The sequence below is a fragment of the Berghia stephanieae genome, chromosome 5, assembly GCF_034508935.2.
Source record: "Berghia stephanieae isolate SIO BIC M18660-M18661 chromosome 5, UCSD_Bste_1.3, whole genome shotgun sequence".
In the NCBI taxonomy this organism is placed as follows: domain Eukaryota; kingdom Metazoa; phylum Mollusca; class Gastropoda; order Nudibranchia; family Aeolidiidae; genus Berghia; species Berghia stephanieae.
Genome location: NC_088364.1, coordinates 17,733,274 through 17,759,840, shown reverse-complemented (window position 1 = coordinate 17,759,840; position 26,567 = coordinate 17,733,274). Strand labels below are relative to the sequence as shown.

General features: G+C 36.5%; 2 protein-coding genes across 4 annotated transcripts in view; one reads left to right on the top strand and one right to left on the bottom strand.

Annotated features, from left to right (window-relative positions):
- LOC144972524 (D-erythrulose reductase-like) overlaps nucleotides 1-26,567 on the bottom strand; it is a 62,889-nt gene that overhangs the window by 20,703 nt on the left and 15,619 nt on the right. The gene's annotated exons all lie outside the window — the stretch shown is intronic.
- Nucleotides 1-26,567, top strand: part of LOC144972523 (uncharacterized) — a 39,883-nt gene that overhangs the window by 7,669 nt on the left and 5,647 nt on the right. The window contains exons 2-3 of the mRNA XM_078913832.1: nucleotides 8,511-8,946; nucleotides 25,367-26,101. Of these exons, the coding sequence (XP_078769958.1) occupies nucleotides 8,895-8,946; nucleotides 25,367-26,101 (787 nt within the window). The 5' untranslated portion in view covers nucleotides 8,511-8,894. The remainder of the gene's footprint in view (nucleotides 1-8,510; nucleotides 8,947-25,366; nucleotides 26,102-26,567) is intronic.

The window sequence follows — 26,567 nt, the reverse complement described above, 5'->3', positions numbered from 1 at the left end:
GTGTTCAGACGAAAGCAAGAGGCATCATTCAAAGACAAGGACACAAAGACACGGGAAAAGGACACATTTATCATAGAAGAGATAGCAATGCTATGAAGGACCGATGTAGATTCCACTGGCTCAGGACCTCGGGGAAATTCAAACCACAGCACATTCGATCCATAATGACAGAGACATTAAGATAGACATTTTGCAGAAGAAAAGCATGGATAGGATATAAATCTAGTATTAAATTAGTTTCAGGCTTTGAGTATTAATATTACAATATCATAGTCCTAAAACGAAGAGGTAAGCACTGAGTAATGGAGTTAGTAATTTATCAAAGTGTCGACATTGTGTCGAAGTAACCGTAACTTTGACAATGATGATGATGATGATGATGATGATGATGATGATGATGATGATAATGATGATGATGACGCTGATGATCTGATGATGGTGATGATGATGACGATGATGATGATGGTGATGACGATGATGATGATGGTGATGGTGAGGATGATGATGATGATGATGATGGTGATGATGAAGATGATGATGAAGATGATGATGATGGTGATGACGATGATGATGATGATGATGATGATGATGATGATGATGATGATGATGATTATGGTGATGATGAATAATGAACGATAAAAATCATACACTAAGGATACTTTATGACACAATGAAGGGGAAAATGAGTGACGAAGACGCATAATCTGTCGTTTCCGCATTGAGTGAAATGTACCATCACTCCCTCCCTTCTTTACCTCCCCACGTTCGTACACACACACACACACACACACACATATATATATATATATATATATATATATATATATATATATATATATATATATATATATATATATATAACACATATTCACACGGACAATCTAACACAAATACATCAACACAATCATCACTATCAACTACCAATCACTAACGCATTTTATTTTAAAAGGGCATAATTTTCTCTTTCCTTCAATTCTCCATTTTCAGACGACAACCCATTTCCATTTCCATCACTCAAGCCATTAGATAGTGTTTTCCAACAGTCCATCCAGTCTTTCTCCTCTTTCTGCTATTAGTCTAAAGTCTTAAAGAAAAAGAAAACACCTTTTACAGGCGGGGTTTGACTAAACTTTATTTAACCTGACATCCGATTTTATCATTCATCTGAGTAACACCGCTGTTACTGCTCTCTTGGTAAAATCGCGAAACTGCCTACTCCTACCAATGGATTTCGTAGATCTACAACATTTTGATTTCGACTACAGAGCTGCATAATCATTTTTAAAAGGTGCTTATTTAAAGGGAAAGTTAGATGCCCGAGCAAATAATATAATAACAACATTTAATATTTGCTGCAGGTAAATTGTTAACTTGTAGTTAGTGTTAAGGTAGTTAATCAGGAGTCCATGGAGCTATGGATTTTGTAGGGTTAAACAGACTAAAGGAATTAATTGCTACCCTCTTGTTAGTAATGTTCGATAGACTAGCTTCCTGTCCGAAAGGTAGCAAACAATGTTATCATCCTTTAAACGCCATAGAGAAGAGGATGTACTCCGGCTCAATTGACCTAACGACTCTCAACGACTACTAGTTTAGACAGGACGTTCGCCTCTCTCAAAATACATGTATATATATATGGTCAAATCAAACAAACCCAGCAACAAAATCACTACGTGGTTCGCAGAGGGATCAGAAAAAATAATCTCGACTGTACCGGGTATCGCCTTTCCATAAGAGGTGAATACTCTGGTTACCTTGTAGTTGACATACACCAAGATAAAATTATTTTAAATTTGTTGAAGGAACTAAACTCGGCGTGAAAGGATTAATACAACAATTGAATAAAATAATAGTATAGGTACGGTATACTTAAATGAGCTCTCCTCAAAACATTAAACGAATAAAGCAAAGATGTTGTTCTATCTCGACAACGACGCTTCTTTTTATATGAAATAACGATGGGAAAAATGATTGTTTTTGGCGTCCCATTAAAGTAACATTAAAGTTCTATAAAATTAATTCGTGGAGAAAATGAAAGCATTGAGGATGGGCTATAGCATAGATTCAACAATTTACTAACTGAGCCCAAGTGGTCTGGTCTACTGTAAAGATCAGTAAATTGCTTACTAACTAAAATCAGGCGAATGCTTGGCTGAGTAAATAGCGTTCTTTTATAATTATGAAGAGTATTAATGGTGTTTTTTTTTTTAATGGAAGATACCAGTGAAAGTGACTTCGTCATTAAAATGTGCTAGAATTGAAAAAAAAATTACGATAAAAACCGGAAAACGTCAAAATATTTGCAATAACCCGCTTTATATATCTATGGATTCGGTGTAGAAATCGAAAATGAAAGTATCCTCATGCTTGCATTCTGATGTGGAAATCACCAACTTGCGGTAGCGTTTTTATAGTCAAAATTATAAAGGTATGTACTGCTATGTGGTCTTGTGATATGATGCACGCTTTCGGACACGAAGGTCCAGGATTCGAGTCCCGTTTTAGTTGCACATGGAGGCAAGGTGGCCGAGTGGTTAAGGCATTGCACTGTGCTCCGGAAGGTTCCGGGACCGAGCTCCGCTTCAAATACTTTCGTTTATATTTTTTTCCTTGGGCAAGATTATTAACCCCGAATGTGCTCATTTTGGACAACATGGGCATGGGTGATTCCTGTTGACATCAGACGTTTGTTTGATGGGTTATTTACATTCCTGCATGGAATGCCTTGGCAAAGGCATCACGCTCACGATTATGCCGTGCGGAACGGAAAATTTTCTTCTATTTGTTTTTCAAACACTGATAGAATGATAATGTTAATATTTAATAACAAAAAAATGGTTTGAAACAACAAAGAGTCTACGGATTTTTTTATTTAAAAAAAAATTTGTGTGAAAAATTGTTTTTAAAAACATGGAAAACCTTGTTCCTCCTGCTGGTGTCAACAGTAATTTCACTGACCCTTTCGTCCCAATGACTCTTATTCTCTGTTATTGTTATAGTTTTCGCACAAAAAGAGTTATATTTCTGATGGCAGGCAAAGAGTTTCATTAGTAAGGTAAAACGAAAATAATTGATGCTATGCGTTTAGGTAAAATACTCACAACATCCGCGAGCCAGTTATAACGTACAAACACACAACATTTTGTGTAACCTTAAATGTTTATAGTCTGATTGAAGAAGAAAATATGGAGAACTAATCATCAAAATGGCTGCCCAGAAACAATAACAAAGAGCTGAATGACGTCAATTTCGTTCCATCTATAAATACTTAACAAAATAATATAAGAAAGAGCATTGATATGCAATTGCATGATGAGAACGATGATGATAGTGATGATGATGATGATGATGATGATGATGATGATGATGATGATGATGATAATGATGAAAATTTTGATGATGATGAAGATGGTGATGTTGATGAGGAAGAGAAATGATCTATCCACTGTTAAAAATAAATCATTTATTTAAAATGGAGGGAGAGTATTACATCTTTACTGTGCCATGTGACGCAATGCCTTAACTAATCTTTATCAGGAGAGAATTCTTCTATGGTTCAAATTTCAGTGTCACTTGTTGAACAGCAATATCCATGAGCATATTCTGAAATTTCATCTCCGGTCGACCCAAATAGCAATGTGACTCCAGGTCTTCAAGAAAGAAAGGGAAAAAATCGGCTGTTACTGATACCTCCGTTCGCCCTGAAGGCTGTCCTCGAATAACGGTTATTCTCTTCAGCCTCGAGATCCAAATTTGGCAAGATGTTTTTTTGTTTTTTCTTACTCCCAAATTGGCTCGATGGATGTTATTTGAAAAGAACGCATAAATAGTCCTTCAGAGCCATTAGGCCCATGGAGCCGGAGTTATCCCGGTTTCTGTAGCGTAAAACGGACAATAGCAATTACTTGCTATCCTTTGGATAGGACTCTAGTTTATCGCAAAGTACTTTCCGCCAGATCTATCAGATCCAGCTACCCAATCACTGCAGAATGGACAGGGGGGGGGGGGCGGCAGAAAAAAAATATCGACTGCACCCGGGATTGATCTCTGTTGTTTTGCGTGTGAATCGAATGTTCTACCAACTGAGGACCCCCTTATAATAATATATATAAATATTATCCATCAAAATGGAGGTAAAAGTTGCTTTGTTTAGTTTTTACAAAAAAGGAAAATGTGTTCTATCAATGTAAGGCAAGGTTTATAACTATCAGTAACGACATGGAAGGAACCCGAAATCGGTATTTTTAATGCCTTCCCATTTAAGCGAGTGTTTAAGCCAAGCATATTAACTCGTGCTCTTTGATAGCATTTCCTTTCATGTGCAATATTTGTCTCATTGATTGGTCTCGTCGGTCGTTTTAGTGTTTACAAGTCGGCGGATGCGGCAATTATTTTTCTTTTCTTTTCATTTTTGTTATGCTTCAAGAGATAACGTCATATACTCCTTCCTCCAATGTTCAATCAAATTTGTTTGTTTGTTTCTTTATTCTTTTATGCGTGTCTATATGAATAAGAGTGATGATGTTATCATAACGCTGTCGATATCAATGTTTGTCGGAGTCATCGAATGAGAGGAATTATTAGAAAACGACTGGATTGAGGCGGCCAAGAATGACAACTCTAGAATTCAAGATGGACGTATTTCCGGTTAACCACCCATCTGGGAGACGTGCTCGGCATTAATCCGGATCGATGGGAAATCTGGCCATTGAGGCAAGAGAGAAACCGCGCCATTATCCTATCATGTCATTGGTCCGGGAAATGATGATTGCTTGCGATCAAGTTTAGCTGTAATTTGGCACTGAACGCCAATGGGGAAACAAGAAACGAACTTCTTGAAGAATAATTTGTATGCCGAGTTGCTTGTATAGATGGAATGCGTTTGACACCTCTCTTTTCATTGCTTTATATTTTGCCACAAGACAGAAAACAGTTTCCATCTCGTTGCATCCAACATATTTAAATGTGATCCATCGTCTCAAAACATATGACGGAGTGATATCGGAGCTGCAAATTGGATTTATAACCAAAATCAGTATTATGTGTTTTAATGAGTGGAATAGACATAAATTCGTGAAGTGCATTCACTCAAAATTTCACGTTCCTGATCATTTTAAACTTAAATTTACTTTCTTTTTTTTAGCATCTCTCCTTCACACCGACATAATACCAGTTTGACACGGCGCTTTACAAATGCAGTCCTGCCGACTTGAAATTGGGAAAATTCGTAGCTATTTTTTAGGGATAACAGCATAATCGACATAATAACTACTTTTAAAAATTACCAGTTTGCCTTTAATACGTTAAAATGATGCTTTAAACTCCGTGATATACTAGCTCTGGAACCAGATATTAGTTTTCAAGATGTTTTAGTGAATTAAAGAGCTTTATATAGTTCTCGGGGTAGAAATTTTCGTCGTAGTAGGAGGTCTGCAAATGTGACCCACAGTCTCAAAACGACATTATATCGCGATGAATCGGAGACCAACAAAAAAAAGGGAATTTAGAGTTGAGAATGATTTGAAAAATTAGCAATGACTATGAAAAATGTTTTTTTCTCTTTTTGAGGAAACTTTTTGTCTAATATCAAAGCCCTATCTCCACTGAGTAAAAATGTTTTTGAATTTTGAAAATCCATTCAAAAATAAACAAGTTATGCAGTTTCAAAGGTGTCATTTATTTGGATGACCCGCAAAGAGGAAAAAAACGCGAAAATATGGGACGCATTTTCGGCATTTTTTTTCGACCTTTGGTTGTATCTTGCGTAATAAGTGGATTAAAAGATTGAAACTTGAAGAGCAAATTAGGATGGTGTTTTGTAAAATACGGGAAAAGTACTCGTCATATTCATATGAAATTTTACAACCAAAAAGAAGAAATGTTCATGTATTACCTTGTCAGCGACAAAACCTCCACGCCCGGTAGTTTTAGAAATATTTTACTCCAAAGAGTGAAAATCTATTTTTAACGGTCTTCCGGTAATCGCACGAGTTCTGTCACTTGACATAATCTAAAATGACCTTTTTTCTAACTGTGTGCCAACTTTCAGTCATATTCATCGATAAACAGCGTCGTAATTAATTTTTTAAAATAGCATGTACGAAACGGCTTCGTCCCATATTTTGACGCGAATTCGGGCACTTCGTGAGCGAAAAAGAGGCCCAAAGATTTGTGCGGGATAGTCATTGCTAGAAAAATACTAGTTTTTTTTAGTTTTCCAACGTAAGATCTTGTATCTATATTAATAATTACTTAATAAACCTCAATTTGCATGTGTGTGTGTCTAGGTTAAATTCCCATCCTCTAGCTCATCCCGAGACAATACAGCTTGGAGATGATATAATGTGCTTCAAGTGCTACATGCATAGATTCAGGGATCCTCATTTAGTCATTTAAGTATCAGTATTTTTGTATCAGCTTGTAGATTTTAAAACAAAACAAAACAATAACTACTACTACTACTACTACTACTGCTGCTGCTGTTGCTGCTGCTGCTACTACTACTACTACTACTACTACTACTACTACTACATAACAACAAAAAGTCTCATAAATAATGTATCAAAACACATTCAGAATTTTCCATTTATATGACGATTAAATGAGGGATTTACGGATGACCTTTCCATCTCTTGAGAGTAGCTATGAAGTATTCTAATGGTTTTTATATTTTTACGTGACAAAAAAAAATTAAAAACATGAATTATCCTAAAAGTACGAACGTTTGGCCATTAGTTCAATACCAATTGCTTATTCCATATCGATCAGATTTAAAAGGAAGTGTGCTCTGCCGTACTCTGTAAACAACACATTTTCAATATTTTGGTCAGAAAACTCGTCCTTCAAATATCGATAGATTTAAACGACCCTCGTCTTGTCAAAAACTCTCAAACCTGGAAATTTGGAACCTGACAGTTTTTGACAAGACGATGGTCATTCTAATGAATAATTAGTTGTTTGAAGGACTAGTTTTCTAGCCAAAAAAATTTTAATGTGTCTATTCGGAGTACGACAATGTTGCATCTGTCACAAAGATCACACAATAATATAACGCATTTTAGCTAGAAAAAAATGTCCTCCAAAAATATCGATTGGTTAAAATAGCCTTCAACCTTTCAAACATGACCATTCTTTGAAGGCTTAGGTATGAGGGTGTTTTAGAAGTCGACTGTCATTTCAATCGATCAGCTTTTTAAATAAAAGTTATCTGGCTAAAATGATTTTAAAAAAGAATGTTTGTTATTTATAGCATCCGAGTATATTATTTGTCTGTTTATTAGATTATGCCATGCCAACATCAATATCCGTCAGTGAAGCGTATGACGACATCACAATTTAACTCTTTAAAGGTCAATCTGGGTTGTTATCTAATCACTATCTCTCATTATTTATCTGGCTATAACTGCATTTTCAACACTTAATCCCCAAGATAGCAGCAATAGAGATGAGTCCCATTTGGCATTGGTGTTACTGCTATCTTGGTAAAAACGATAAGAGATGGTGGCCGGTTAAGAGTGAAATCGTGCACCGCCTGTAAATGGTTAAGAGCTGAAAATCGGAAAATGAAAATCAATATGAAATCAGAAATAGCAGAGTTGATGGATCGCTGATCCTCTTAGCTGTTGTGTTTTAAATGCTTGGAGTAGCAATACATTGTGCCGAGGAACTGGAGTTTGAATCCTAACGCCGCCAACTTTTTTTCTTCTTCTTTCTTTCTTTTCTGAAACGGCGAATGCCACATTCGTTTCATTTCATGAAAGAAATCTGAAAAGCAATGCAATGATCCGTCTATGTAAACATAGATAACATTAACATTTCTGCTAATGTATTGTAATTTCCTTTAAAAATGAAATTCAATGTACTATGGATACCCACGTTTGTATCAGTTTAATTGTTTTTGCTACTTTTTTGTTTGTTTGTTTTGGGGGGGGGGGGGTTGTTTATTGTTTGTTTGTTTTTGGTTTTTTTTTGTATTGTATATATTTGTTAGCTTATTTGTTTTTTTATATATTTTTCTCCTGTTGTGGTTTGTTGTCTTTCATTCTTCTTTCATTTTACATTCGCTTTTCTTTTTGTTTGCTTGTTTTATAAAGCTACATTTTTTTGGAGCCATTCCGGGTTACCAATCTTCATTTTCAGATACTCTCTTACTCTCTTCTCATCTCCATTTGTATGAACTGTTTCTTTACAATACTTTAGAAAACGATCAAGTTTATTTCCATAGATCATACAGTTCTTTAATCCAAAAACAAGTATTTTTCTAAAACTAAAACTCTGCATTTAAAATCCAAAAATGGGTGACAGAATTCATACAACTTTGGCGTCATAAAAATCTCTGTATACCGATCAATTCGGAATAAGGAGCAAGTCTGAAAATGACCTTATATTTGCGCCCCTGCCCTAAGTAACAATATTAGTGGTCAATAACCAAACAAACTAAGTAATCAGCAAGAAGTAGCTTACAAAATTAATTACAGAACTATTCATATTCATTTATTTTTATTTTTCAGATTCTCCTTCAGCTATCAAAGATAAAGACAATAATAACAATGACGGACCAAGCAGTACATTTTGAAAGTGACATATTTGGGAGCCACCATCAGCATAAAATATTAACTTGAAAAGAGTGTTTGGCATTGTTTCATACAAACCTCATTAGAATTTTAAAATTCGAAAAAAGAGAAAATGTCAGACAATTATTAGTTTTAACGAAATGCTGTTTTGTTGGTGAGCTATTGAGTATTGTGTGGAACGTCTTGCGATCACTTTGGTTTGATATTTTCAACATCGAACGGCAATACCTAGAGAGATTTCAAAATAACGGTGGCTTAAATTACAAGAAGTCTATCAACGATATCGTGTACATTGAAGCTTTTTCATGGAAGTCGTCATGCATGGCTATGAGGTCACATATGACATCACTTCCGGTCAAAGTCATTCGAAAAGGTAAGAGTTAAAGAGACAGATTAATTATAATGGAATGAAAAAAAAAACGAAACAAATATGAATGAAATGACAGCCGCTGCTTAATAAATTAGTAACTTAGCATGTACTGTACTATTTATTCCATTTCTACGATTTTACTTAGCTCTTCGAAATCCACTGCCCCCCCCCCCCCCCCTATGAAGTAAGCAAAAGGGAACCATGCATGCATTTTAAACAGAGATAAGCTTACTGGCGAGTAGTCTCTCCAGAATAACACTTTCACAATGACCTTCACATTGCAGTCATATACGGGTAAACTGAGATATTTTTAGTAAACTGGGTATAATACGGGGCTATAGTCTTGCGACCATTTTCACCCACCTAGTCATTGACCACGCTCAGTATCGTTTGACTTTATGACAAGAAAATACACCGAACCGTTAGAATATTGACGACTCTGATGATTCTAAGATGCCCAATAGATTGCCTGTGAATGTTAACTCATTTTCTATCTGAATGCGTCACCTCCTCAAAATAAAGTGTGTGTGTGTGTGTGTGTGTGTGTGTGTGTGTGTATGTGTTATATATATAATTACTCTTTTAAATCCCCAAACACTGTCGTAATTTAATCAACACCTGTCAACAGCCCTTTCACTTTCCCGACAATCACCAGCTGCCCAAACCGTATCAATCGATTCATCTCTGTATTAGACTGCGGCCCGACTACACTCTGAACTCGGTGGTGTCTTTCGGCCATGTCATGAAAACAATGCTATCGAACAAGGGCAAAACGGTTTTTGGTTTGTTTATTTGTTGTATTTCCTTGTTGTTTTTTAAGTTTCCCTTTGTATTGTATTTGTTTTTGTTTGTTTGGCTTTTTTGAGGTTTTTTTTTTTTTTTGTTTTTTTTTGGGGGGGGGGGGTAATTGTTTGTGTTTTGTTTTGTTTTTTTTGTTTTTTCGTTGTTTTTTTTTCTTTCGTTATTATTAATTTATTTTATTTTAACCGAAAAACATTTGACTTAAATGCCGATAATTTTAGATGACCACTATGCCGATTGTTTTAGATGACCACAAACTTGTTAAAGAAACCTAGATTCTGACACTTTTTACAAGAACAAAAGAACATGTGTGTTCTGTCAACAACACGATTGCAGAGCCATACCAGACAATATCATGAAATCGCAATAATATGTCCACTATGAGGCGCATCAAACAACGGAGTAAAACGTAGAAATGCAATACTAACATGGGCATATTTACAAGTAATTATTTATCTTTTTTTTAACATACTGGTGGAGAACCCGCAATATTTCCGGAGAAATAAAGGCTATTAATAACAGGCACTCGTCTATTTTACTTATTATACAACTGTATTGTGGAAATTAACATAGATCGAGACGAATCTTTTGAGTCATCATCGAGCAAAATCGGTCCGGTAATAAGGTCTGTAAGTCTGTAGGTGCGCGCAAATGTACTATGAATTTGATCAATAGGGCGGTCCGATAGCGTCAAATGACCAATCATAATACCCTAGCATACGTAGACACAGTTTCTAAGTTCTCTCATCTCTCGCGAGAAACGCATATAAGGTGTTTATAGGCTACGTGCTGACATCAGATCATGCAGACGCTACCTCTGTTTATATACTCGTACTACAATAATTTAATGTATGAAGGCAATGTCAGAAAATATAAAAATTAGTAAATAATTTCAGGATTACTAATTAAATTGATAAATAAGATAAATTTAGATAAAGCTTTATATTTTTTTTAATTAAAATATAATTTTAGATGTTAAATTACCGTACTTTTTAACGTCAAAGCATCAGTGACTGTTTATTTATGGAGAACTCGCAAAATTTGCGGTGAAAGGCTATTACGAATATGCACTCATCTATTTTAATTATTGTACTCGATACTGTACTGTGGAAATTAACATAGAATGAATCTTTTGAGTCATACATCAACTTTGATCAGTCCAAATTTTGAACTTTTTAATATTTTTTTTTGGTTTGTTTGGAGGGAGGTGGGGGGGGGGGATTTATTTATTTATTTTGCGATTCATAATTAAGGACCGAGCATTACGCCCCAGCAAAATCACCCCCCCCCCCCCCCCCCCCCCCCCAAATTTTCTTAATCTTCATTTGAGTCAACGGGTGACAGAATTATCCTTACTTTTAGAAAGGTGGACAAGTTACTCTATATCAATTTGTAAAAATAGTTTTATAATTTTTTAGATTTGCCAGAAATTCTGTGCTTGATGGTAAACAAAAATTAACGTTGGTTTTAGGGAACAATGTTAACTCCTAACCTTTTAAAAAACAAAAATAAAAGTTAAAGAATAGATTTATTCATTCGTTCATTTATGTCTATACACGGACAGTTAGACCACGACCAAGGTCTCGGCAGTACTAGAATAAGAGTTTTAAAAACAGTTTTGCCAGTATTTATTTATTTACAATATATTTAACGTTACGTCTGTCTAGAAAATCTAATTCTCACTCAGCGGTTGGGCTCTGTGCACATTCCAACCATTCACTGACAAAACACTTTTTTCCATTATGGCAAGAAAAGTTGTACTTGAAACATCAACAGATTAAAATGCCCCTCAACCTGTCCATTAGTCTCAAACCTGAGACTTCAATTTAGTATAAGGTTTGAGACGTTTTGATAGGTTGGAAGTCATCCTAGACTATCGATATTTAGAGAAAATGTTTTCTGGCCAAAATGAAAAATCAAATATTTAGTCAGATTAGGTTGGGTTGTACCCAAGCACTCAGAGGCCTGTCACAACATTCTGAATCGTGTTTGTGTGACTTGAAAACTCATTTATGATGACTTGGTGAGTGAAATTTGTGTATGGAGCCGGGTTTTCTTAAGAATATTTTTCGTTTGAAACCCAATTATAATTAGAGTTTGTTTTTAACCGGTTAACTGCCGTAATCTGGAAAGACGCCTAATTAAAAATTTGGCCAGAAAACTCTTCTTTCAAATATCGATCGATTTAAATGACCCATATGCAAGAACTCTCCAACTTGGGACCTCGCGGGGCCTTTCGCAGTCCCAAATTTGAGAATTTTTGCCACGATGAAGGTAAAGAGATAAATAGATCAATATTTGAAGGAAGAGTTTTCCGGCCAAATAATTAAATACGTGTCTTTCCGGATTACGTCAGTTAACTGGTTAATATTGGTGACGTCAGAGAAGTTAATCGAGGTCGAATACCGGAAGGATGATAATGAGCGAAAAAATAAATAATAAAATGTGAAAAGGTGTACGAAATGAAACAGTTCGGATAACTGACTTGACTTAATGCCGTCCACCGCAACCGACTGGGACGTCTCAGCAGCTTCTCGTCAGCATAACGAGCAAATCCTGCGATATGAAATATAAATCTTGAGTCTTGATTCGAAAACACACACACACATATATATATATAGACCTATATATATATATATATATATATATATATATATATATATATATATATATATATATAGAGAGAGAGAGAGAGAGAGAGAGAGAGAGAGAGAGAGAGAGGGAGGTGTCAATGTCTTTGTAATATAGATAGGCTAGCAGGAGAGGAAAAAGGCTGTAGTCTTAAAACGATGCATTAAGATGATAGCGAGCGAGCGGTCAGGATTTATAGCCATATCTTGTACATACATTAGATACACTGTTCGGCCAGTTTCATCTCAATTTTTCTTGTATTTCTCTTTCTGCTTTATCTGGTACAGTTTCATACACACCTTTACAGATATTCATCTGTAAACAAAGAGTGACTGGCGCCCTGCCCTCGCCATAATATATTCTCGAGTGTTTCGGGTTTGCATTGAAATGTATACAACACAGAGCAAAACTAACTTTGTTTATAAATTGGCCTTAATTATGGTCACGTGATGCCACCCCCCCCCCCCCCCCCCCAAATTAAAAGGTCAAAGAACTGGTGTAAGATAAAAATATGAAAAGGTATGAGAGTCACAGTGCCGGACAAGAAAAGAAAGAAAGGATACAAGAATGATAATATATCACGTCCACTAATTTAAGCGAATGCAGAGTTGGACAATTTGGCATCACAACTTTGTAAACTTGCCATTATTAAGCATTTCTAAGTATTGGGCATATGTTAATACAATAATTTCGATTCTGGACCATGCTGAAATTTTGACCAAGTTATTCTATGTACAATGACCTTCTTTATGTGGTATATCTTCTTTTTTTTTTTTTTAATTTTAATTTTGTTTTGTTGTTATTTTTGGGGGTTTTTTTTTTGTTTTGTTTTGTTTTTGTTTTGTTTTGTTTTTTTTTAGGGGGGGGGGGGGGTTAGTACAGGAAATATTCCATTAAAGGCAAATAGGCTGACGGTGACGGGAAGAAGGGTGGGGGTGAGAGAGCACTTTCAGTAAGTATTTACTTTTTAAAAATTCTGGAATAATTGGTTATTGTGCGATTCTATCAGTCGTCACGCGAGTCGACAGATGGAAAAAGTTTAACATTTATTTGGATATTTATTTCCCCGTTTGATCAATGTACATGATGCTTCACAACGCTTCAATCGGGGAATAACGTGATATTATTTCCCCATAATGAGCGATTCAAGTCAACTGTTTAACCCAGTTATCATCCAAACAACACGACAATAGGAATCACAGCTACCGATCACTAACAAAACACCTTTTTCTCTCATTTTGGCCAATAAGTCTCTCTAACAGACTACACAAGTTAAGGATTACACCGCTTAAGTGTTGGTACGATTCATCTGTCGGACAGAACAGGTGAGCATTTTTGCCTAAACACATATACGTATCATCAATATATAAAGATAAAAATGACCCTCAACTTGTATTTTTTTTTTAATCTGAGACCTCTATACTGCCGTAATCTGGAAGAAAACCATATTTGAAAATTTGGTCAGAAAACTCGTCCTTCAAATATCGATCGATTTAAATGACCCTCATCTTGGTAAAAACTCTCAAACATCGCGAAGTCCCAGGTTTGAGAGGGTTTTTTTTTTGGTTGTTTTTTTTTTGCAAAGATGAGGGTCATTTAAATCGATCGATATTTGAAGGACGAGTTTTCTGGCCAAATTTTCAAATACGTTTTTTTTTTCTCCAGAGTACGGCAGTATTAGAATGACATTTATTTTGATATTTATTTATCCGCTTTATGAACACTGTCGATGAACTTTACAATGTTTTAATAGAGGAATAACGTTATATTATTAGTTTGCCATCGTGGGCCATTCAAGTAAACTGTTTAACCCAATCGTTATCATCCAATCAACCTGACGATAATAATCACAGCTCGTTATGTCGAAATCTGACATAAAACTTAATTTTTTCCTCAAGTTTGACCAGAAAAGGCGGTCCCGATAGCTCAGTTGGTAGAGCACTCGCTTCGGACGCAAAGAGACCGAGCTCAAACCCGGGTGCAGTCGAGATTTTTTCTGATCCCCTGTCCTCCCAGCATTGAATGGGTTGCTGAGTCTGTTATATTTGGCGGAAAGTACTCTGCGATAGACTAGCGTTCTATCAAAAGGATAGCAAGAAATAACTATTGTCTGTTTCACGCTATGGAAACCGGGATAAACTCCGGCTCCAAGAGCCTGACGGCTCTGAAGGACTTTTTTTTTTTTTACCAGACAACGTTTGCATCATATAGATAAAGATTAGATCCACCCCCTCAAAACGGTATTATTTCGGTATGACTTTGATAGTGAAAATGGAATTTATAGTTAAATATGAGTATTTTACGTATTTTATTGAGTTTAATAACTCCAAAGCCATGAAAGAATAGTTTTATTCCACACCTAAATGTAACAAGAAAGCTGTAAAATTTCTTTGCGATAATGGTTTGTATAATTTCATTTTAGAATTTCAAAATTCAGTTTACAAAACAAACAAAAAAGACTAAAAAGTACAGCTGTACTTAAACATCAACAAGTATCGAATAGGCGTCTTAAGTCTAAATCATCTGAGTCTTAACAAGTGCTAATAAAATCGATGAGCGCCAAATCTTACACATATTTTTCTTTGTTTTTTTTTGGAATTGTGGAGTACCGGTAAAAATCAAGATAGTTTTAAGGTACAAGTTAGCTTTTCAGTCTTGAAACATTCGTTGTAAACGTGTTGACGTTGTACTAGAGTGAAATTGTGTTGTCACGGAGGCACTCGGGAAGGACCACGTCAGTACGAAGTCAAGTTTTTCTAAATCAATTTGATACTCATAATGTTAAAGACTTTGTTTTTATGACCGGTATTTTTTTTATTATTCTGTGTGTGGGAAGCAGGGGAGAGGGGGGGGGGGCAGCAGACGATACTTTTGAAATGACATGAAAAAAGCAAAAACTATTCCAGAACAACCTAAAATATCCTTTTTTAAAAATGCAATCTCAGAACCCAGACAACATGCCAAAATGAACAACAACTGCTTGACACAAAACGTTTCCCAAGCCTTAGTTACACGCTCAGACACACATAAACAAGGAACACACGATATCGGTCTCACAGAATGCTAATTTAAAACTAGATGTAATCAACACAAATCGTCATTCAAAAACATACACAAACGACACTCTACCACACAGAGTATATCTGGAACCTAAAAGAATGCAATAAACAACACAATATTTCAGACAGTCAGACAGAGACAGAGAGAGAGAGAGAGAGAGAGAGAGAGAGAGAGAGAGAGAGAGAGAGAGAGAGATCAATTACTCGCATTACACATAGGGAAACCTAGCTAAAACCAGATGCCCATTGAGTCAAACTGCCGTGCACTAACAAAATGACGGTTTACCTTTTAGACAACCCCCCCCCCCCCCCCCCCCCCCCCAAATCACTTTGTATGCATAAATATAGGTATTACTTGAAAAAAAAAAATGACACCCAATTTAGAAAACAAAACAAACAAAAAAATCTTGAACCTGGCAGGACTGCTTTGAAATCTCTGGTTTACTAATTTTTTGACAAATTGGTTGGCATTTTAATCGATCAATATAGATTAAGAAGTAAAAGTGGCCAAATTGAAAAAAAAAAAAAAAAGGCCGTTTTGTCAGCGTACTCACGACTATCTGGTCAGATATAGACTATATTATATCCGAAATAAATCTCTGCAAGTTAGTGTTATTACGCACTCTCCATCTCTTCACGTCAAATCTATGGCAGGGTGCCTCACACAGAGTGCAGAAATGCAGGTTAATTGGATGAGATAAGCAATGCTCCGAGTCTGAATATCAAATTTGAGCGCTGGTGGAAACAGCTAATCCGACGTGCACATATAGTTGCAGGTCTGGTAACCGAACATTATTATGGGCTTGATTTAACCTTGTTGTAATGGAGAACATTTTGCGTTGGTTTTAGAGTATTACCATTACAACAATGAGCCCAGAACAAGTTGGGTTATCAGACCTGCAAATAAGTACACGTAGAGGTAATCCAATCCGCTAATCATTAACACTACACAAAAATGTTTTAAATTTTTATCGACTATTTTTTTTTCTTTAATGGGCCTCGATTGTTCCGCTGGTAGAGCATCCGCCTAAAAAACAAATCACATATTATGACTATCAGTCAATTACATAATATTTTACATATCCGTTTAACATTACAGAAACCAAGACAAAACCCTGATCCATGGTACTCGTACATCTTTTAGGGACTACTTTTCTCCTTTTAATCGGGATCTGGAAGAGCAATTAATACCCAAATTAAGTCATACTGTGACCCCCATCCATCCTAAAATGATGGCAATGATGATGGTGATGATGAAGAAGATGATGATAATAATAATAATAATAATAATAATAATAATAATAATAATAATAATAATAATAATAATAATAATAATAATAATAATAATAATAATAATAATAATGATAATAATAAAAATAATAATAATAATAATAATAATAATAATAATAATAATAATAATAATAATAATAATAATAATAATAATAATAATAATAATAATAATAATATATTAATATAATATTTTACGCAGGCTAGGCCTTTTAAAAACATTATACTGATTGATTCTGGAATGAATGAAATGAAAACCAACTCTTTGTAAACCATCGCATTAGCCTGGTATTATGTCGGGATAAACAAAGTGCTGAAAATTGTATCCTTAGTCAAAGATACAGACTTAGGTTAATCTAAGCGCTTTGTTGAAGGAACTGCGAATAGAAAGCGCTTTATTGAGGGAATACTGAGAATAGTTAATTTTTGGTTAATCTAACGCTTTGTTGAAAGAACTGAGAATTGTTTATTTTCATGTTAATCTAACATTTTGTTGAAGGAACTGAGAATAGTTTATATTTAGGTTACTCTAAAGGAACTGAGAATTGTTTATTTTTAGGTTATTCTAAGCACTTTGTTGAAAGAACTGAGAATAGTTACAGTGCTAAAAATCAACACTTCTGATTTCTGATAATTCTAACATTATATAAACTATAAGTTGAGTTCCATTTTCACTGTGACGTTTTGAAATTAGACTAGTCTAATTGTTTCTTTCTGAGTGTATTTTTTTTTTTGGTTGTTTTTTTTTAATATTTGTTTTGGCTTTTGTGTGTTTATAATGTGTGTGTTTGTGTGTGTGTGTGCGTTTTGTGTGTGTTTTGTGCACGTGTGTGTGTGTTTTAATCAACAAATCTACATAGTATTAAAGAGAATTCATGTGATTTGTCTTAAATTGAAATGTTATATGGCCTTAACATCGGGTTAAAAATTCCATTGAAGAAAAAATCACTGCATGATTCGAATCACAGACCTATAGATGGTAAGCCAAGAGTCATACCATTCGACCAGACAACCATCGACCTGAAAAGCTATAACATAAGTTTCATGTCATGAATGTCAAGAAGACGATACCGAAGGAAAAATATTTGTGTGAGAAGGTTTGGGGGGGGGGGGGGGGGGGGGGTAGGAACAGAGAAAGTGAGTTGATGGAGATGAAAGGAAGAGAAAGGGAAGACGGGTGTTCAGTACAAGCTGAAGGTTTATAGAGGTGGTTTGGGAGAAGGGGGGGGGGGGGGGGGGAGTGATGATTTTATCACGAATTTCAACAATTTTGCTGTACTCTCACATATTATTTTTTCGAGTTGGCATGGAAGTCTCAGGTTTGAGAGTTTTTGACAATTTGGGAGACAATTTAAAAAGATCAATATTAGCCAAATTGAAATTTTAAAAAAAGGTTTTGTCAAGCAAAAGTCAAGAAGACTTAACTGTGTTAAAGCGAGACGAGGGGAGGGAGGAGCAAGAAAAGTGGAGAGAGCGTCGATGCAGATGGAAGGAAGAGGAAGAGGAACAGGGACGTCACGGTGACGGGGGCGGGGGGGGGGGGGGTTGTTATGAACAAAGTAAATGTTATGTGGGGGGGGGGGGGGGGGGGGGGGGAAGAAGATGGTGAATCTAAATGGCAAATTTGAGATAATCAACAAATGTGATGTTGGGTGAAGACGTTTTTCGTCAGACTTCAATTACCCTAATTGGTTCATCGATGAAATCGGCCCCGGGGAAAGTTAAAGACTTCAGAAAGGGAGATAATGCTCTTTTTATGGGATTCACTTTTAGGTTAACGCATTCCATAAAAATAATATGTACTGAAAGAAAAACTATTTCACCGCTCCCTCCCTCCCTGCTGCCCCCCTCACTCCTTCCACCACCCCGACTCAAAATTAAACGAAATTGCCCAGAAGTCAATAATCGCAAATAAACAGGCTGATACACACTGATTGTTAGATCAGGCGTTACGTTCTTTGCGTAAGATTTTCATCTTTTACAAAGGATACCAAGCAATTGCTGCTGTCCGTTTAACATTACAGAAACCAAGACAAACTCAGGCTTCATGAGCCTATTGGCTCTAAAGTAAAGAAAAACTGCCCATGAGGACTACAACTATAAAGTTGTGTATATTTGTCCCGATATGCTGTGATGACCTTCAAGGTACAGAAGAATATCATCACTTTGGTTTCAGGTTGACACGAAAACGAAGCTCTCACAGAATGGCGCATTGTTATAAAAGTTATAGATGATCTTTGTTATTGTCTTTGGACATTAGTTCTAATTTAAATGTTATCAATCAGCCTATAAATGTTTAAGATTACACATAGTTTTGAGTGTTGGAACGTTATATCCGGCTGGTGGGTGTAGTGAATATTTCACATAAACGCATAGCATCAATAAGTTCAAAGTTTAGATGACACCGTGATTCGATGAATGTCAGCCCAACATCACAAGTCACAAGTTCAAGCTGTAAGAACATGTTTGTCGAACAGCTTTCAACTAAATTAGATCAACCTCTTTCTCTCTCTCTCTCTCTCTCTCTCTCTCTCTCTCTCTCTCTCTCTCTCTCTCTTCTCTTCTCTTCTCTCTCTCTCTGGCTCTCTGCTTTCACTGAGAAAACGAGTTTATAAATTTTTTTTGCAATAAATCTTTTAACGTCAAACATCAATTGCCAAACAATCAAACCTTAGACACACACACACACACACACACACAAACACACACACACACACATACGGTGTGTTTGTGTATGTATCTGGACATTTTTTTTTTTTGGGTGGGGGGGGGGGGGGCGTTACGATTCTCTTCACTTTAAAAAAAATCAATGAATTAAGATGACCTTCAACTTGCCAACATAGTCAAAAAAACTGTGACTTCAAATAAGTCTCAGATTTAAGAACTGTCGATAGCTCGAAGGACACCTCAATCCATGGAGAATTGAAGTTTAAAAAATGGTGGCCAAAATGAAAAGTACAAAAAAATGTTATTACCTCACAGTAGGCAGATTACTTGCTAAGATTTTTTTTCTATCTTATTTTTAATTATATAACCAAAGGATAGAAGGGGGGGGGGGTAATTAACTCCCTTTATTCGTCCAGTGGGGAGATTTATCTTTAAGAGCTATTTCGAGAAATGACTAAAAATAACCTTGGCTTCAGTTGAAGTACAAATCGTAAACTGAGCACAGAAAGTTAATGAAGAGAGAGAGAGAGAGAGAGAGAGAGAGAGAGAGAGAGAGAGAGAGAGAGAGAGAGAGAGAGAGAGAGAGAGGGGGGGCGGAGATGGGAGAACATGAGAGGAGGGAGGTGTGGAAATAAAAAGGAGGGTGAGAGACACAAGGTTTGTAAGAGAGAGAAAGAGAGAGAGAGAGAGAGGAGAAGAAGAAGAAGAAGAAGAAGAAGAAGAAGTAGTAGTAGTAGTAGTAGTAGTAGTAGTAGTAGTAGTAGTAGTAGTAGTAGTAGTAGTAGTAGTAGTAGTAGTAGTAGTAGTAGTAGTAGTAGTACATTCGAACAGATCGTATTTGCACCATGCTCAATGCGCTCCACAATACTTTATCTATTTCCATAGCACATAAAGTTAAGTGCGCCTACCTATTGGGTACCTTTTTTTAGTAGCACGCTTATAATCTGTGTCGCTGTAATTTAAGTCGAATGCGGCAACGTCTGAAAACTGCCTCACCGAGAAATAAATTAATTAAATTCAAAAATAATAATAATAATCTTAAAAAGAACCCCCCAAAAAATCAAACAAAAAAAAAACCCCAATAAAACCATAGAACGTAATGGCCGAGTCAGCCTTTAGCGATTATTGTCCCAGCGCAATTAAACCCTGGCCCTCTTTGACTTTGACTGATGGTACAGCGTGTCGCCTTGTGCTTGTATATAACACGACAAATACGAAACGTCATCATCAATGGCTGAAAGTGTGACATGACAAATATCGAAAATATGCGGTGCCAGAGTTATATTCTTAAGGAGGTACTTTACAAGCATTGCCCAACTCGGGTGCATATGAATACCTAGCTAAACGCAGAGACGAATGCTGTCTGGGTGCAGGAGACTTGAACCATGTGAAATGGAAATTTGGCTCCTTGTGCGCCTGCTGGCAGGGAAAAGCGTTGGGAAAGGCGCAACATGTGCATTTTTTAGTGATCACGATCACGACGAAAGAGGGAGAGGGAGAGAGAAAGAAAGAGAGAGAGAGAGCGAGAGAGAGAGAGAGAGAGAGAGAGAGAGAGAGAGAGAGATTCAATCTTTTACATTTCCTACAATACGACGGCACAGTCGTTAAGGGAAATAAAAAAAAAAACATGTTTGTCTCCAGTGAGTAGAAAATTTTATTCCTCGATCAATTTGCCGAAGCACAAAGTTGCCGCACACTGACAAAACGTTTTTATTTATTTTTGGCCCCCAAAAATGTTTATTCTCGATACTGATGAATAAAGATGACTACGAACTTCTCAAAAATTCTTAAACCTGATACTTCGAAGAGGTCTCGGCTTTAATATTTTTTTATAAATTCGATCTTCATCTTAATTCATCGATATTGAAGTCAGAGAAATTCTGGCCAATATGAATAGAAAATGTACATAGTTCGTTAGTGTGAACCTACGGGAAATAAGTTGGCGTCTGATTGCTTTTAGACAATTTCATGTGACAGTGGTACAGTACAATCCGGTAAAGTAGATTGTCGTTAAGGCTAACAACACAGTTTCGATTAATCAATAAATGCGAAATAAGTGAACGGTAATCAATGGTATTCACAACATATTTCTTCGTCAGCTTCAGATCGTCAAGAAACTATTTCCTGTAATATCCATTAATACTTACACTAATATTTGTGAACAGTTTGACTCCTACTCCTAAATACGTACAGCTTAGAAAAATTCGTCAAAATCGACGTTCTTGCATACAAGAAGCCTAAAATCATCGAATAAAAATATTTCAGACCCGTCCCAAATGTCGCGCCACTGTTGTGTACTCAATCAGAATTCTAAAAGCAAGAGTGCAAGAATCCCATATCATTATACATCTTTAAAAAAGTAACAATAATAAACTAAGACGCAATATTATTGCATAGGACTAGGACGTAAACAACAGGCCAAAATCTTGGACGCGTTTGGAATCATTCAGATACAAATGTCTAGTCTGATACAACGGAGAACTCTTGATATAACCCAGGAGACAATAAAATAAAAAAGAAGATGAAAGAAATCAATCCATCAATGGTTGCTGATCCATATTCATTTCACAGTCTTCGAGTTTTAATCCATCCCTATGCCTTTACATCCGATACGATTGGGAATTCAAATTGGTCTGTCTGTTCCTCAAGTCCTGTCTAGTACATTATGCGTTTTTATTTTGTGTGGTAGTATGTGCATGTTTGTGTGTGTGTGTGTGTGTGTGTGTGTGTGTGTATGTGTGTGTGTGGGTGGGTGGGTTTGTGTGTGTGTGATTGTAAGTGTGTGTGTGTGTGTGTGCTGTGATTGATTGTATTTATATGTGTATACGTGATTCTGTACGAGCATTAACTACGCCTATAATATGCGTTTCTGACAATATTGCCCGTTTTGTCTTTCGTTGTATTATTTTAATTTGTTGAACGATGTTTGTGTTTATATAGTTGTATGACAGACAATGTGTTTAGTGATGCCAATGGTCCGGGGTCCCTTGTAAAGTACTTCGAAAACATAATTAAGTTGGCAATGCGAGCTATACTGTTTTGTTTTGTTGTTTTTTTGTTTTTTTGTTTCTGTGGCGGGGGGGGGGGGGGGGGGGGGGGGGGGGGGGGGGGGGGGGGGGGAGTTGTCTGTTGTTTCTATTTTTTGTTTGTTTGTTTGTTTGTTTGTTTGTTTGTTCTTGGTTCTGTTTTGTTTCTGCTGCTTTGGGTTGTTTTTTTTCCTCTTTAATTTTGTATTAGTTTCTGTTTTTGTTTTTCCTTTTTTCTTTTGTTTAATATATTCGTTTTGACAATGATATTATGAAGGCGAATGTTCTGCAAAGCTGTCAAAGCTATCCAATCGCTGAAAGATGAACATGGACGTGTGGAAAAACTGAAACTCTGAGGGGTCAAACCCGAATCATATCTGTATGGATTTCTATTATGACCAAGTTCAGTGAGCTAATTTTTTTTAATTCGTTTTTTTTTTTGGAGGGGGGGGGGGGGGTGCATTTGAAAATCACGTAATCCATTTTAGGTTAGATATTTGAGGTGCAAAAGTTTTGACAAGGCAATTAATTACTCCTTCCCGTGCTCTTAGCGAAGACTGCATCAGTCGGACATGACTTGTTCGATTTAACGTGCCAGACTTGACGACTTTATGATTGATTCAAACGATTAACGTCACAAAACGATGTTTGCTTTAACCAGTCATCATATCTGTGTGTGTGTGTGTGTGTTGGGGCGGGGGGGGGGGGGGAATGATACCGGTAATATCAACGTGCCTACATTCCGACTTGGGAGTAACCAACCGTGGTAGATAGGTTTTTTTATAACTAAAACTAAGGAGGCATTTTAAACCAATCTGACAATTCTTCAAACAGTAAAAATCAAGGGACTTGTTGAGGTTTATAATGGCCGCGCTCATCTGCATGATGCACCATAACGCCAAAAAGCTGCTTTCAAAAGTAATGAACAAAAAAATAATGAATATAACAGCTTCTTCAAAACAGAACAAAATACAAAACAACTGGATATATTAATGTTTTTGTCTATATTATTGGCTGAATAAGGGTTCTAAGTCGAAACGTTCCGTGTTTGGTATTTTGTTCTTTTGTTTTAAAAGCGGTTATATTCATTTGCGTGCATCACTTTTTAAAAGAAATATCATGGATGTAAACTTTTATTCCTTTGCAGTTTAAGATGAGCATCCCTACTCCAAGTTTCATGTTTTGATTGTGGATTACCGGCATCTAATCTGCACCAAGAAATTATCGTTTTGGGGCGATGGGTCACATTTGTAATATATCATCCAACATGATTGAATGTGGTCGTTGTCAAATTGTTCAAATTTGCTCCAAATATTACTCTTTTTGAATATGCAACTTCTTTGTTTTTCCCTGCATGAAGTTGGCAGCACTGAGCGAAAACGCTTCCCGAAAACAAGCCACAGACATTGATCCCCTAAAACAACCAGCCGCTCCTAGCAATTGGTTTATCAATAGCGTCAATCACCAACACAAGCTGTTCGCGCAGTACCCTAATCGAATCGATCCGGTGTAAATGAAGATGGCATCCGTCTCCTCGGGGAGGACATCCTGTACCCTGATTATCTTTTCCTTGCCCTTTGTGGGTTTGTTTGTTTTTTTAATACAGTGGAATCTAGTCAAGTCGGAAAGTGATTTCGTCAGATTCCTGTTCAGTCTCTATATTGTCCTATGAGTAGCGGGTGCGTCTTTTCAAATAAAGAATTAAATGCATTTAGCAAATTTCGAAGAGATTTGCTTATATTGTGCATCAATGAGAAACTATTCTGTTGAAATGAAGATGGCATCTGTCTCCTCGGGGAAAAGATCCTCTACCGTGGTTATCTTTTGCTTGTCCTCTGTGTGTGTGTGTGTGTGTGTGTGTTTGTGTGTGTGTGTGTGTGTGTGTGAAACAGGAGCGCCAGACAAAACAAGAAAGAAAAATACAAGAAAACAACCATCTCAAATAAAAAATAGCATGCCTCCCCAGTTGAGACAGGCTGAACCAGGATAACTTTTTTAGATGATTTTTTTCCTTGTATTTTTCTTTCCTGCTTTGTGTTGCCCTGTTTCATACACACTTTTTTCAGATCTTATTCTTACACCAGTGTCTGCTCCCCAGTTTGTCCTAAAGACCATACCGCCAGAGAACATACATATTATGCAAACCCTCTGTTACCGCTGTGTTTAAAAAAATAAATAATGGAGAAAGTAGTAAAATCAACCCCCGCGTGTAGAGTGTTAAAATGATCAATGAGCACTAAACGACCCGGTGGCCGTGCACTGGTTGGCCCGATTTATTTACGTTTATTTAATTATGCCCCCCCCCCCCCCAACACACACACACACACACACACACACATATATATAACATATCTCTCTCTCTCTCTCTCTCTCTCTCTCTCTCTCTCTCTCTCTCTCTCTATCTCTCTCTCTCTCTCTCTCTCTCTCTCTCTCTCTCTCATACTCATTCTCTCTACTCAATACATCAATATAATTGACTGTCTGACAATCCGTACTATCTGTATGTCTGCCTGACTGACTGACAGCCAATGCATCTATAATCTCCGTCATTATCCATTATAATCATAGTGTCATCACTGCCATCACCATATTATTCACTATATTATCACTGTCGATGGTAATTATTTATTTTTAAAATCTTACACACTATATATATATAAGCACTGTCGTCAACGGTCCTGCGGATTTATGGAAAATAAAAATCTTAAAATTATGCGAATAATTCTGCAGGCAAAAACCAGAAATTAAGCAAACATTATGCGACTTAATTTAAGTCCTGTCATCCAACTATACCAGGATAGATAGATAGATAGATAGATAGATAGATAATATTAAATTAGATTATACAGTTAACGTTATAAAATAAGACGGACCAAAATTATTACATCTATTCTAGATATTACTTTTCTTAAACATCTTTTCTTTTCCCTTCCACATCCCACACCCATACAGTCTGTATCGGCATAGTGATTCTCTTCTTTCTACTCGAGATTCTTCTCAACGCCAGCATTTACCAGGAGGATGAAAAACAAAAACTGACTCACAAATTATCGTTATCACATGGAAGGAAAGCCTTGATCAAGTCTTCTTTCTCTAGACGCCATCCATTCTATCAACGCTCGTCTTTGCCACAAGAACAACTGCGTCTTCCCTCTCTCCCTTTCAGGGTGATCAACATCTCAAACTTTCCAGACACGAAACTGAACATTAATTCTTCAAACTCTGTCGATAAGAACACATTTACGACGTTCAATTGTACCGTTTCTAAAAGCGAGCCGAATTTCACCATCTGCGTGTATGATAAATCCGTTGATCGCTTTATATCCGGGGCGCTTCTGTCCAGTGGAATATGGGAACCTTACATCACTTTGGCTTTTCAAAACGCTCTCACCAAACATCCGGACGCGATGGTCATCGATGTCGGAGCGAACATTGGCTACTATAGTCTGCTGGCTTCCTCCAGAAAGCATGACGTCATTGCCGTGGAGCCTAATAGGGAGAACCAGAGACGGCTCGTAGCCGGATCCATCCTTACGGTGCGCCAACACATTGGGGCAGGCCAGGTCTTGTTGCTGGGCAATGCTATGTCAGACGGGCACCGATTTGTGGGTCTGACCAGAAGTGATGACAATCAGGGAGCTCTGAGAGTTTTAGAGGGATGTCAAAACAGATACAAAGATATCCTAGGTAAGAGTTGCCTGTCCTCATGAAATGTCTTTAAAATACATGGCCACCCATCAGTGTTTATATTTATAACATCTCTGAAACGATAATATCAATGGAAAACTGGGAAGGTTTCATGAGAGGACACTTCACATCAGAGGCATTAAAAGGTCAATTATCAGAAGTGTCATGAGAAGGTAGACCTATCTATGAAATTCTGGTTCATTAAAGGCAGTAAATCCTTGTGACAAAATCTCCAATTACTCTGACCTGAAAGTGCGTCATAAGCTTAATATATCGAATAAACAGATTTCTAGAAATAGAATTTAACACAAGTCGGATAATCGTCTCAAAAATTGTGAAAAAAATATATATAGGCGGTCCTATGACCTTTTCAGTCCTTCTTGGTCTCTTCCTATAATAATTAATGGATGCACTCTGTGGTTCTTTTTATTTTTACTGTTATTGGTATTATCATTATTATTATTAT